The 15,725-nt window shown below is 48.7% G+C and overlaps 1 protein-coding gene across 5 annotated transcripts in view; it reads right to left on the bottom strand.

Annotated features, from left to right (window-relative positions):
• Positions 1 to 243: 243 nt before the first annotated feature.
• cfap99 (cilia and flagella associated protein 99) overlaps positions 244 to 15,725 on the bottom strand; it is a 20,507-nt gene continuing 5,025 nt past the window's right edge. For 2 of the 5 annotated variants that reach the window (XM_042085616.1, XM_042085645.1), the window contains exons 7-15: positions 9,314 to 9,382; positions 9,097 to 9,183; positions 8,617 to 8,705; positions 6,008 to 6,212; positions 5,269 to 5,410; positions 2,894 to 3,045; positions 2,173 to 2,378; positions 1,459 to 1,666; positions 244 to 548 (exon numbers count right to left, since the gene is read on the bottom strand). In XM_042085616.1, coding sequence (XP_041941550.1) covers positions 462 to 548; positions 1,459 to 1,666; positions 2,173 to 2,378; positions 2,894 to 3,045; positions 5,269 to 5,410; positions 6,008 to 6,212; positions 8,617 to 8,705; positions 9,097 to 9,183; positions 9,314 to 9,382 — 1,245 coding nt within the window. In that variant the 3' untranslated portion in view covers positions 244 to 461. Of the gene's footprint in view, positions 549 to 1,458; positions 1,667 to 2,172; positions 2,379 to 2,893; positions 3,046 to 5,268; positions 5,411 to 6,007; positions 6,213 to 8,616; positions 8,706 to 9,096; positions 9,184 to 9,313; positions 9,383 to 15,725 lie in introns of those variants that run through there. The other 3 variants (XM_042085625.1, XM_042085635.1, XM_042085653.1) reach the window with 3 other exon arrangements.

Raw genomic sequence — 15,725 nt, 5'->3', positions numbered from 1 at the left:
GTGTGTGTATATGTGTGTGTGTGTGCTGAATGTAGCATCTGGGTTTTTGGGGTTGTGAGAGTGTGAGTATATGTGCGTGTGTGCTGAATATAGCATCTGGGTTTTTGGGGTTGTGAGAGTGTGAGTATATGTGTGTGTGTGTGTGTGCTGATTGTAGCATCTGGGTTGTTGGGGTTGTGAGAGTGTGAGTATATGTGTGTGTGTGCTGAATGTAGCATCTGGGTTGTGAGAGTGTGAGTATATGTGGGGTTGTGAGAGTGTGAGTATATGTGTGTGTTGTGAGAGTGTGAGTATGTGTGTGTGTGTGTGTGTGCTGAATGTAGCATCTGGGTTGTTGGGGTTGTGAGAGTGTGAGTATATGTGTGTGTGTGCTGAATGTAGCATCTGGGTTGTGAGAGTGTGAGTATATGTGTGTGTTGTGAGAGTGTGAGTATGTGTGTGTGCTGAATGGGGTTGTCGTGTCATCTGGTGTTTGGCGCCCCCTGCTGTACGGTCATCTGCAAGCTCTTCTCAAGCTCCTCCCACTGCTGCTCCTCTAGAGCCTTCTGCTTCCGTACACACACACACACACACATGCAGACACACACGCACATGCACACAAACACACACACACACACACACACATGCAGACACACACACGCACATGCACACAAACACTCACACACACACACACACATGCAGACACACACGCACATGCACACAAACACACACACACACACACATGCAGACACATACACACACACACACATGCAGACACACACACGCACATGCACACAAACACACACACACACACACACATGCAGACACACACACGCACATGCACACAAACACTCACACACACACACACATGCAGACACACACACGCACATGCAGACACACACATGCACACACACACACACACACACACACATGCAGACACACACACGCACATGCACACAAACACTCACACACACACACACACACAGATGAGAGCAGGAGAGAACAGCCTTTATAGTCATACAACAGCCATACATTATAACACTACAGTGCTGATATTATGCATTATAACACTACAGAGCTGATCTGATATTATATGCATTATAACACTACAGTGCTGATATTATATACATCATAACATCATAACACTACAGTGCTGATATTATATACATCATAACACTACAGTGCTGCTATTATATACATCATAACATCATAACACTACAGTGCTGTTATTATATACATCATAACACTACAGTGCTGATATTATATGCATTATAACACTACAGTGCTGATATTATATGCATTATAACACGACAGTGCTGATATTATATACATTATAACACTACAGTGCTGATATTATATACATCATAACACTACAGTGCTGATGTGCAGTATATGCTACAGCCATAGCTATAGAGTTGGAGTTCAAATAGAGGAATGAGCGTTAACGTAAACATAACGTGTGTAAACGTTAATCCTCACCTTCCTCTGGTCCCACTGCTTCAGACGGTGTGTGTGTGAGTGCTTGTGTGTTTGCTGTGTGTGTGTGAGTTTGTGTGTGTGTGTGAGTGTGTGTGTGAGCTGGTGCCTCTGCTGCTGTTTCTCCTGCAGGGTGTGTCTCAGGGCCTGTAGCTTCTCATCCTCCTGAAGCTGCTCTCGCACAGAAGGGCGACACATGCGCTCGGCCTGCCTGCAGAACACACACACACGCACACACACACGCACACACACATGTACACACACGCACACACACATGTATACACACACACACACACACGCACTCACACATGTACACGCACACACACACACACACACACATACACAGACATGACACACACACACACACACACACACACACATACACAGACATGACACACTGCGTTCATGTTTCTGTGTGGGTGTGTGTGTGTTGCAGCCTATTCCATGTGTCTGTCTGTGTGTGTGTGTGTGTGTGTGTTGCAGCCTGTTGCATGTGTGTGTCTGTGTATGTGTGTGTGTTGTGGCCTGTGCCGTGTGTGTGTGTATGTGTGTGTGTGTTGTGGCCTGTTGTATGTGTCTGTGCGGGTGTGTGCGGGTGTGTGCGTGTATGTGTGTGTGTGTGTGTGTATGTGTGTGTGTGTGTGTGTGTGTGTGTGTTGCAGCCTGTTGCATTTGTCTGTGCGGGTGTGTGTGTGTGTGTGTGTGTGTGTGTGTTACCTGCGTGCTGCGACCTCTTCCATGGCTGTCCTGCAGGTGGCGATGTTGTCCAGCTGGTCCAGCAGCAGCTGCTCTCTGCTCTGCTTCTCCTGCTGGACGTGCCTCCTCCGCTCCTCCAGGTGGCGCTGCTCAGCAACGCGCAGCACACCCAGACGCTCGCGCAGCTCGGCCAGAGACATCTCACACAGCAAGGCGTGGCCTGCCATCTGGACCAATCAGGAGAGAGGAAAGGAGACACCAGGGACCAATCAGGAGAGAGAAGAGGACACACCAGGGACCAATCAGGAGAGGGGTAGCCACACTAGAGACCAATCAGGAGAGGGGAAGCCACACCAGAGAGCAGAGGATGCACTTGGGCTTCTAAACAAAACACACGTCCTGTGCTAACACGTCCTGTGCTAATGCTACGCTACGCTAACCCTGTGCTAACACGTCCTGTGCTAATGCTACGCTAACCCTGTGCTAACACGTCCTGTGCTAATGCTACGCTACGCTAACCCTGTGCTAACACGTCCTGTGCTAATGCTACGCTGAACTGCGAAGCTTCTGTAGATACCCACATGACCAGCTAACAATGTGTTAGTCTCTAGCAGTTAGCACTGTACCATTTCCACGCTAATCTGTGCTAGCTACACAGTTAGCACTGTAATTGTACCCTAAAGTGTAGTGAGTGCAGCAGCTCATTGGCGCCCCCGTGTGGCGTGGGGTGTGTGTGTCTCACCTCGGTGTCGTCCAGGAGCTTGTGCTGGGTGCGGGGGACGGACTCGATGGCGCGGATCTGACGAATGAGCTCCAACTTCCTGCTCATCTCCTCTTGCGCTTCCTCGAGAGCGCGTGCCAGCAAATCACGGCTCTGCTCACACACCTCCCGCACTGAGGCACACACACACACACACACACACACACACACACACACACACACAACATGCATGCATGAAAGGACAATTACTGGATTAAATGATTATGTCAAAAATAAATCAACTGTAAATGGAAAACCTGTTTTGTTTAATGTTCCCGGGGTCCCACAGGGCTTCATATTTGGTCTTCTGCTTTACACAGCCCTTATGATATAGTTATCACTTTATCTTTATCACTGATGAAGAGTAGCCTTGGGGACTGTATGCCCTGTGACATTCTGAGGTCAGTGACTGGATGTCCTATAACATCGGCATATGGCATTTAGCATATGGATTTTTAGAAAGGCAAAATTAAATAGGCGAAAAGTAAAAGAAAAAAACTCTTAACCATGAGTTCATGAGGTGTTCTACAGGCCCTTGGTAGCTGAGGGCGCGTCCATCTGTGCTAATGGTCCATCTGTGCTAATGGTCCATCTGTACTAGCTGTGCTAACGGTCCTAACAGCCCATCTGTGCTAACTGTGCTAACAGTCCATCTGTGCTAACTGTCCATCTGTGCTAACAGTCCATCTGTGCTAATGGTCCATCTGTACTAGCTGTGCTATTGGTCCATCTGTGCTAACAGTCCATCTGTGCTAACTGTCCATCTGTGCTAATGGTCCATCTGTACTAGCTGTGCTATTGGTCCATCTGTGCTAACTGCCCATCTGTGCTAACTGTCCATTTGTGCTAACTGTGCTAACAGTCCATCTGTGCTAATGGTCCATCTGTACTAGCTGTGATAATGGTCCATCTGTGCTAACTGTGGGACATCTGTGCTAACTGTGCTAACAGTCCATCTGTGCTAATGGTCCATCTGTGCTAATGGTCGATCTGTGCTAACTGTCCATCTGTGCTAACGGTCCATCTGTGCTCTGTGCTAGCTGTGCTAACGGTCAATCTATGCTAACTGTTGATCTGTGCTAATGGTCCATCTGTGCTAGCTGTGCTAACGGTCTATATGTGCTAACTTTCCATCTGTGTTAACAGTCCATCTGCTAACTATGCTAACGGTCCATCTGTGCTAACGGTCCATCTGTGATAACGGTGCATCTGTGCTTACCGTGCTAACGGTCCATCTGTGCTAACTGTCCATCTGTGCTAACTGTGCTAACAGTCCATCTGTGCTAACTGTGCTAACAGTTCATCTGTGCTAATGGTCCATCTGTATTAGCTGTGCTATTGGTCCATCTGTGCTAACTGCCCATCTGTGCTAACTGTCCATCTGTGCTAACAGTCCATCTGTGCTAATGGTCCATCTGTACTAGCTGTGCTAATGGTCCATCTGTGCTAACAGTCCATCTGTGCTAACTGTGGGACATCTGTGCTAACTGTGCTAACAGTCCATCTGTGCTAATGTTCCATCTGTGCTAACAGTCTATCTGTGCTAAGTGTGTTAGCTGTGCTAACGGTCCATCTGTGCTAATGGTCGATCTGTGCTAATGGTCCATCTGTGCTAATGGTCCATCTGTACTAACTGTCCATCTGTGCTAACGGTCCATCTGTGCTCTGTGCTAGCTGTGCTAACGGTCAATCTATGCTAACTGTCGATCTGTGCTAATGGTCCATTTGTGCTAACGATCCATCTGTGCTAGCTGTGCTAACGGTCTATATGTGCTAACTTTCCATCTGTGTTAACAGTCCATCTGCTAACTATGCTAACGGTCTATCTGTGCTAACTGTGCTAACGGTCCATCTGTGCTAACGGTGCATCTGTGCTTACCGTGCTAACGGTCCATCTGTGCTAGCTGTGCTAGTGTGTACTGCGAGATCAGAGGACAAAGCTCAGCAACTTCTGGCATTTCAGAGATTTTTCAGACATGTAAAGTTTACTGTTTTTCGGACATGTAAAATGTCCTGCCTGACTGATGCCAGTATTTTACTTTCTTATAGAATAAGCCAACCCCCTTTACACTAAAGCTTTTAACATTTAGTACATGGAAAGGTGCCTACAGGCGCATTTTACATCAATGAAGTCTTATTATTATGACCATTATTGCACACACACACACACACAGACTGATCGACACTCTGTTATTATACACACACACACAGACTGACTGACGCTCTATTACACACACACACACAGACTGACCGACGCTTTATCACACACACACACACAGAGACTGACCGACGCTCTGTTATTACACACACACACAGACTGACCAACGCTTTGTTATCACACACACACACAGACTGACCGACGCTCTGTTTGAAGTCGTGCAGCTTGGCTTTGGCCACTTTGGAGTTCTTGTGTCCGTCGGCTACTTGCTGCACCAGCTCCCTCATCCCCTCCTCCTCCTGCAGTCGCTTAGCAGCGTACTGACGCATCAGCTCCGCCGTCTGACCACACACACACGCACACACACACACACACACACACACCACACACACACACATACCACACATACACACACACGCACACACACACACACGCACACACACACACACACACGCACATACCACACATACACACACACGCACACACACACACACGCACACACACACACGCATACGCACACACACAGACACACACACACACACACAGACACACACGCACACACCACACACACACACACGCACACACACACCACACACACACATACACACACACAAGCATACGCACACACACACACCACACACACACACACACATACACACACACACAGACACACACACACACGCACACACGCACACACACATACACACACACACACAGACACATACACACACACGCGCACACAGACACAGACACAGATACACACACAGACACACACACACACCAAAGGGTTAACATACACAAGGATGAGCATACACCCAGACAGAGAGTGTTGTGTGTTGTGCCCCCATATACCCAGACAGAGAGTGAGCGTGTTGTGTGTTGTGCCCCCATATACCCAGACAGAGAGTGAGCGTGTTGTGTGTTGTGCCCCCCCCCACCTCCTCCTTCTTGAGCTGCGCCCTCTGCAGGTTGCGCTGGGTGATGCGCGTGCGCGCGAGTGCCGCCTCCTGGTGGCTGATGAGTCCCTGCAGACGGCGCTGCTCCAGAGAGGCCAGCTGCTCCTGCTCGCCACGCTCACGCATCTGCTGCTGCCAGCGCAGGAACCCTGAGGGCTCACTCCCACCCTCCACCACACACTCCAGCCTACACACACACACACACATGGATACACACACACACACACACACACACACACACACACACGAATACATGGATACACGGATACATGGATACACACACACACACACACACACACACACACATGGATACATGGATACATGGATACACACACACACACACACACATGGATACATGGATACACACACACACACACATGGATACATGGATACACACACACACACACACACACATGGATACATGGATACACACACACACACACACATGGATACATGGATACACACACACACACACGGATACATGGATACACACACACACACACACACACACACACATGGATACACACACACACACATGGATACATGGATACACACACACACATGGATACATGGATACACACACACACACACACACACACACATGGATACATGGATACACACACACACACACACGAATACATGGATACACGGATACATGGATACACACACACACACACACACACACGAATACATGGATACATGGATACACACACACACACACATGGATACATGGAAACACACACACACACACACACACACACACACACATGGATACACACACACACACACACACACACACACACATGGATACATGGATACACACACACACACACACATGGATACATGGATACACACACACACACACATGGATACACGGATACATGGATACACACACACACACACACACACACACACACACACGAATACATGGATACACACACACACACGAATACACGGATACAGGGCAGCCGTGGCCCACTGGTTAGCCCACTGGACTTGTAACCGCAGGGTTGCCGGTTCGAGCCCCGACCAGTGGGCCGCGGCTGAAGTGCCCTTGACCTAACCCCTCACGGCTCCCCGAGCGCCGCTGTTGTTGCAGGCAGCTCACTGCGCCGGGATTAGTGTGTGCTTCACCTCACTGTGTGCTGAGTGTGTTTCACTAATTCACGGATTGGGTTAAATGCAGAGACCAAATTTCCCCTCACGGGATCAAAAAGGTATATATACTTATACTTATACACACACATGGATACACACACACACACACATGGATACACACACACATACATGGATACACACACACATGGATACACACACACACACGGATACATGGATACACACATACACACACACATGGATACACACACACACACACATGGATACATGGATACATATACACACATGGATACATGGATACACACACACACATGGATACACACACATGGACACACACACACACACACACACACATGGACACATGGATACACACACACACACACACATGGATACATGGATACACACACACACACACATGGATACACACACACACACACACACATGGATACATGGATACACACACACACATGGATACACACGCACACACACACACACACATGGATACACACACACACACACACACACATGGATACATGGATACACATGCACACACACACATGGATACATGGATACACACACACACACACATGGATACACACACACACACACACACATACACATGCACACACACACACACACATATGGATACACACACACACACACATGGATACACACACACACACACACACAAGAAAATCTTTTCATATGAACTAGAACCCAGAGGGCCACACGCACGCATGCACACACACACACACACACGCAAGCACAGCATGGGGGGGTGAAGGTGCTGCTTGCACACACACACACACACACACACGCAAGCACAGCATGGGGGGTGAAGGCACTGCTTGCATACACACACACACACACACACACACACACACACACACACGCAAGCACAGCATGGGGGGTGAAGGTACTGCTTGCATACACACACACACACACACACACACACACACACGCAAGCACAGCATGGGGGGTGAAGGTACTGCTTGCATACACACACACACACACACACACACAAGCACAGCATGAGGGGTGAAGGTGCTGCTTGCACACACACACACACACACAAGCACAGCATGGGGGTTGAAGGTGCTGCTTGCTTTTTAATGAGCCACTTAGCATTACTGATAGATAAAAGAAATAGAAACTGAATGACACTCATTGTTACTTAAATCAGTGTTACACACACACGTACGCACACACACACACACACACACACAGGCATACATGTAAACACACACACACACAGAGGCATACATGTAAACACACACACACACACACACACACACCAGCAGGGTCAGAGGTCAGAGCTCACACACACACACACCATAACACCCCTAGCCTAACACCTGCTCACACACACACACACACACACACACACCGTAACACCCCTAGCCTAACACCTGCTCACACACACACACACACACCGTAACACCCCTTGCCTAACACCTGCTCACACACACACACACCTGTGAAGCTCCTCCTCCAGCTGCTTGTTGTAGAGCGCCCCCTCTCGTAGGATAGTGGTAGTGTTCAGTCTGATGGGCAGGCTGTTCACCTGAGCAACACATACACACACACACACACACATACACACACACACACACACACACAGATACACACACACAAACACACACACACATACACACACATACAGATACACACACACACACACAAACACACACACACAGATACACACACACACACACACACACACACACAAAGATACACACACAAACACATGTTTGTACTTTTACACATTGGACATATGATGCCACTGTGTGTGTGTGTGTGTATCTGTGTGTGTGTGTGTGTGTGCATGTGTGTGTTTGCGTGCATGTGTGTGTGTGTGTGTGTGTGTTTGTCTCTGTGTGTGCTTGCATATTGTGTGTGTGTGTTTGCAAGCATGTGTGTGTATGTGTGTGTGTTTGTGTGGTGCGATGCCAAACCTTGTGGGTAGCTGGAGTTCCAGAAGTGAAAACGGCATCAAATTTCAGTTGCGCCTCCTGCGCCTCTTTGATCTGAGATATCACTTTCTACACACACACACACACACACACACACACACACACACACACACACACCATGTCACGTTACACTACATATACACTATAGCTTAATGAGTACAGTATGTGTGTGTGTGTGTGTGTGTGTGTGTACACCCACCTCAGTTCTCTCAGACTTCTGGGGCTTGGCACACTTGAACTGCTGCATGTTGGCCTCATACAGGACTCGCTACCAGACACACACACACACACACACAGAGACACACACACAGACACACAGACACACACACACACACACACAAACACACACACACACACACAAGCGCACACACACACACACACACACACACACACACACACTTGTCTTTAAGAGGAGAAATTTTATGGCAACAATAGCTGAGTCACATGAATATTTGGCGATATTATGTTGACTGCCCGACAAGGAAAAACAGGACAATAGACCTCATGTATGCAAACGTGAGGGATGCATACAGTGCCACCCCCCTTCCCCCACTGGGAAAGTCAGACCACAACCTCATTCATCTCCAGCGAATGTACAAGCCCAAAGTACAGAGGCTACCAGTTCCCACACGCACTTTCAGGAAGTGGACACCCGAAGTGGATGAGGCTCTGAGAGACTGCTTCGAGTGTACTGACTGGAGTGTGTTACAGAATGGAGAGGACTTGGAGGAGGTCACACAGTGCACAACTGACTACCTGAACTTCTGCATGGACATTGTTGTTCCCACCAGAACACGCACACACACACGGGCTCATCCAAGATGGCGGCGCGTACACACGCAGCGACCTCTCTCTGTCCCAACCGTACGGTGTTTTGTTCGTTTAAAAAGTGTTTGTCCGAAAGTTTTACGTGTTCGTCTCGTCTTACTACGTCGTACTACAAGTACAGCAGGCAGTTTTTAATTGACATCTGCGAAAGCAAGTTTTGCAGCGTTCTGGACTTTGCAACAGAGACGCTAAAGGAACTCGGACTACTCCGGCCTGCAACAACACCGGACTCGCCTGCTACTCCTCCCCCGGAAAGAAAGCGTCGGAAGCGGTGTGCGAGGAAGCAGAAGAGGGGCAAGCGCGGAGGCGTCCGGGCCAGGCTAGCGGCCAGCCCAACTCGCCCAGCCATACCATCCATTCTCCTGGCAAATGTACGATCACTGGACAACAAAATGGATCACATACGACTGCTGAGATCAACGAACCGGACAGTAAGTAACTGCTGTGTGCTCGTCTTCACTGAGACTTGGTTAAATGACAACATTCCGGACTCTGCTGTACAACTGGAGCAGTTAGCATGCTATCGAGCAGGCAGGGCCATTGTAAAGGGAGGTAAATCACGAGGAGGAGGAATCTGTGTTTACATCCGTGACGAATGGTGCCGGGACACTGTAGTAGTATGCAAACACTGCTCACCACTGGCAGAGTTTATGATCATAAAGTGCCGTCCTTTTTACCTGCCAAGGGAAATTACTGCGATTCTGCTAGTCGCAGTATACATCCCGCCTACCAACAACAACAGCGATAAGAACGCGGCTCTTAGTGAACTGTACCAGGCTGTCAGTGAACAACAGACGGCACACCCAGACGGTTTCACCATCTTCACTGGAGATTTTAACCATGCTGATCTCAAAACTGTACTTCCAAAGCTACACCAGCATGTTGATTTTCCAACAAGAGGAGATAACATCCTGGACCTGGTCTACACTACACACAAAGGAGCATACAAAGCCACCCCCCTCGCCCACATTGGACTTTCAGACCATATCACTGTTATGCTAATGCCCGCATACAGACAAAGGGTAAAAGCGAACAAACCGGTTCGTAAGCAGGTAAAAGTGTGGCCTGAGGGAGCCTCCGATGCTCTTCAAGACTGCTTTGACACAACAGACTGGGAAATGTTCAAGCAGGCAGCCACTTACAACAACCGGACAGACATAGAGGAGTATACAGACACGGTAACCTCTTACATCACCAAGTGCATCGATGATGTGACCCACACAAAAGACATCATCACTCGGGCTAACTGGAAGCCATGGCTGACAGGGGATGTCCTCAGGCTGCTGAGGGCCAGAGACAAAGCCTACAGAGCTGGGGATGAAGCTGGCATGAAAACAGCGAGAGCCAACCTGTCCCGTGGCATCAAGGAAGCAAAAAAGGAATACACTCACAAGATAACCACCCACTTCAAAGCAGGAACGCACAAAGCCTATGGCAGGGCATTCAGGCCATCACGGACTACAAGCCCGCGCCACAGAGCTGTGAGAGCAACATCCCTCTGCTCAACAACCTGAACCGCTTCTTTGCTCGCTTTGAAGCACAAAACAGCACCTGCCCACAGAAGACCCATCCCCCTCTACATGAGCAGCCCCTGTGCCTCTCTGCCGACAGTGTGAAGAGGACACTTGCTGCTATCAACACCCGTAAGGCAACAGGTCCAGACAACATCCCAGGTCGTGCGCTGAAGGACTGCGCAGGGGAGCTTAAGGATGTCTTCACAGACATCTTTAACACTTCCCTGAAGCAAGCCATCGTCCCATCATGTTTCAAAGCTGCCACCATCATACCTGTGCCGAAGAAAACTGCTCCATCCTGCTTCAATGACTACCGCCCTGTGGCACTGACACCCATCATCATGAAGTGCTTTGAGCGGCTTGTCATGTCACATATCAAAGCCATTCTCCCCCCCACCCTGGACCCCTTCCAGTTTGCATACCGAGCCAAGCGGTCTACAGAGGATGCAATCTGCTCTGCCCTCCACCCAGCCCTCACCCACCTGGAAAAAAGAGACTCATATGTGAGATTGCTGTTTATAGACTTCAGTTCTGCATTCAACACCATAATACCACAACAACTCATCTGCAAACTTGACAAACTGGGACTCAGTACCTACCTCTGCAACTGGCTACTGGACTTCCTCTGTCAGAGGCCCCAAGTAGTACGTGTTGGCAACAATACCTCAAGCAGCATCACACTGAGCACAGGGGCCCCCCAAGGCTGCGTGCTCAGTCCGCTGCTCTTCACCCTGCTGACACATGACTGCACTGCAACCTACAGCAACAATCACATAGTGAAATTTGCTGACGACACAACTCTGGTGGGTCTCATCACCAAGGGCGACGAGACTCAATACAGGTTGGAGGTCGACCATCTGACCACGTGGTGCAGGGACAACAACCTCCTGCTGAACGTCAGCAAGACCAAAGAGATTGTTGTTGACTTCCGGAGAGGTCACACCCAACACCTTCCTGCAGAAACTCAGGCGAGCAAGTGCTCCACCAGCTATCATGACCACATTCTACCGAGGCACCATTGAGAGCATCCTCTCCAGCTGTATCGCTGTGTGGGGCGGAAGCTGCACTGAATACAACAGGAAAGCCCTGCAGCGCATAGTGAACACAGCTGGAAGGATTATTGGTGCCTTACTCCCCTCCCTGAAGGACATTTACACCACCCACCTCACCCGCAAGGCGACCAAAATTGTGAGTGATGCAAGTCACCCCACTCACAATCTGTTTGATCTACTGCCCTCTGGGAAGAGGTACAGAAGCCTGCGCTCCCGCACTACCAGACTCACCAACAGCTTCATACACCAAGCTGTAAGGATGCTGAACTCTCCCCCCCCCCCCCCCTCCACCCTCAGCTACATAACATCCTGGACATTGGACCCACAATGGCCGCCTGCACTACTCCACTTGCACACTTGCACAATTGTACACTTTACAACTTGGTGTTGTTGTCCTGAAAACACAACACTTCTGCTGCTCTTACATAACTTGCACCACTATGCCACTTTCTTTCTTACTTAGGTCAAACAGAACTACCCAAGCCTTTTATTGGCCTGACTTTGCACTAGTATTTTATTGACTGTCTATGCACAATTTCAACCAAATTTTGCTGCTCTTATTTTTTTTCATTATTATATGTGCCCTCTTATTTACTTACTTTTTTGTTTACTTGAATGTTATGTTTGTCTGTGGACTTAAATTGGTAAAATATGTCTTGTCTTCACCGTGGGATAGTGAGAAACGTAATTTCGATCTCTTTGTATGTCTGGAACATGTGAAGAAATTGACAATAAAGCTGACTTTGACTTTGAGAACTGTACGCTGCTTTCCCAACAACAAGCCTTGGATAACCAGCAATGTCAAGACCCTTCTCAACAGGAAAAAGATGGCGTTCAGAGAGGGGGACATGGCAGAGCTGAGGCGCGTGCAAGGGGGAGCTCAAAACCAAGCTGAAGGAAGCTAAGGAGGATTACAGAAAGAAGGTGGAACAGAAGCTGCAGGAAAACAACTTGAAGGAGACATGGGATTGCATGAAGGTCATCACTGGCCTGAAGAAGAACAGCAGCTCTGTGGAGGGGGACCCGCACAGGGCGAACCAGTTGAACCACTTCTACAACAGGTTTGACTCCCCTGCTCCAGCTCCAATGGCGGTGGTCTGTCCACCATCCCCCAGCCCCCACCCTCACACCCCCTCAATACCAGTGCAACACTCACCTCCATCATCACAAGCTATCGTACCCCCACCATCACTGGATTTTGCACCCCTCCCCCACATGGTGATCACGAACAAGGAGGTGACAACGACCTCAGTCAACAGCCATCAGACACACAGATCCCAGATGCACCCCTCCCCCTCCCCTCCCCTTACACCCCTCACCATTACAAAGGATCAAGTGACAGTCCAACTTAAGAAATTGCGCAGCAATAAAGCAGCTGGGCCTGACAGACTGTGTCCAAGGCTACTCAAGGCCTGTGCTGCTGAACTGGGGGAACCACTGAAGCACATCTTCAATTTGAGCCTACGCCTTGGACAAGTTCCAACACTGTGGAAGACATCATGTCTCACCCCTGTCCCTAAGAAGCCACACCCTAGTGAGCTTAATCACTACAGACCTGTCGCTCTTACATCACATGTGATGAAGACAATGGAGCGATTGGTTTTAGGCATGCTCAGACCCCAGGTACGCCATGCACTAGACCCGTTACAGTTTGCTTACCAGGAGAAAGTGGGCGTGGACGATGCCATCACTTATCTTCTACACAGGACACATTCCCACCTGGACAAGGGGAAAAGTGCTGTGAGAATCATGTTCTTTGATTTCTCAAGTGCTTTTAACACCATCCAACCCCTCAGATTGGGAGACAAGCTCTTGCAGATGGGTGTGGACGCTCACCTGGTAACCTGGATTACAGATTACCTGACCGAGCGACCACAGTTCGTCAGACTGAAGAACTGTCTCTCTGACACTGTGATCTGCAGCACCGGAGCGCCACAGGGAACTGTGCTCTCTCCAGTCCTGTTCACCCTGTACACATCTGACTTCTGCTACAACACCGAGTCATGCCACATGCAGAAGTTTTCTGATGATACTGCAATTGTGGGGTGTATCAGGAACGGGCAGGAGGAGGAGTACAGGAGCCTGGTGGAGGACTTTGTGCAATGGTGCAAACTCAATCATCTTCAACTTAACACTTCAAAGACCAAGGAGATGGTGGTGGATTTCCGCAGATCTAAGCCCACTCTGCTACCAGTCCACATTGATGGGGTCAATGTGGAGGTGGTTAGCACCTACAAGTATCTGGGTCTCCACCTGGACAATAAACTGGACTGGTCAGCCAACACTGATGCACTCTACAAGAAAGGGCAGAGCAGGCTGTACTTCCTGAGGAGGCTGCGGTCCTTCAATGTGTGCAGTAAGCTCCTCAGGATGTTCTACCAGTCTGTTGTTGCCAGCGTCCTCTTCTATGCAGTGGTATGTTGGGGAGGAAGCACAAAGAAGAAGGATGTGGGGCGAATTGACAGGCTGGTAAGGAAAGCTGGCTCTGTAGTGGGAGCTGAACTGGAGTGTATCACTTCACTATCTGACAAAAGGACCCTGAACAAACTGATCAACATCTTGGACAATGAGTGTCACCCACTCCACAGCACTATTGTTAAACAGAAGAGCCTGATCAGCTGGAGACTTCGCTCACTGCCTTGCACAACTGACAGACTGAGGAAGTCATTTGTCCCCAGGGCCATTGAACTGTTCAATGCCTCACTTAAGGGAAGAGGAGAGATAGACTTCTCTGCATAGTCTGTCTGCCTCTTCATCCCCTCCATGTTTGGTACTGTCTGTCCACTAGCCACTTGTACCACTGTCTTTATGCCTCACTGTTTGCGTGCTATATTAGCACATTAGCACATATGCATAACCCCCCCCTCCATGCCACAGCCGAACTGTGGCCACACTTATACATTTTCTTAAATAGTTAAATATATAGATATATAGACTTTACTTTACTTTATTTCTGCATTGTTGCACTGTTGACTTACTCATTTGCACTATCACCATGACCACTATCACCATTGCACTACCACCATGACACTCATTCACACAGAGCACCTTAGAGCACCTTACCATACCTTACTATGCACAGAGAATCACAGGCTCAGTCCCTGCCTGTTGTTTTTAGAATTGATTTAGATTAAGTGTTAGTATAATTTGTCATTTTGTTATTTGTATTTTAGTATATTTTTATATATTGTATTAAGTGTTAGTATAATTTGTATTT

Source organism: Alosa sapidissima, chromosome 1 (assembly GCF_018492685.1).
Source record: "Alosa sapidissima isolate fAloSap1 chromosome 1, fAloSap1.pri, whole genome shotgun sequence".
NCBI lineage: Eukaryota > Metazoa > Chordata > Actinopteri > Clupeiformes > Clupeidae > Alosa > Alosa sapidissima.
The sequence above is the reverse complement of the archived record's forward strand: the minus strand, read 5'-3'. Positions and strand labels throughout refer to the sequence as shown.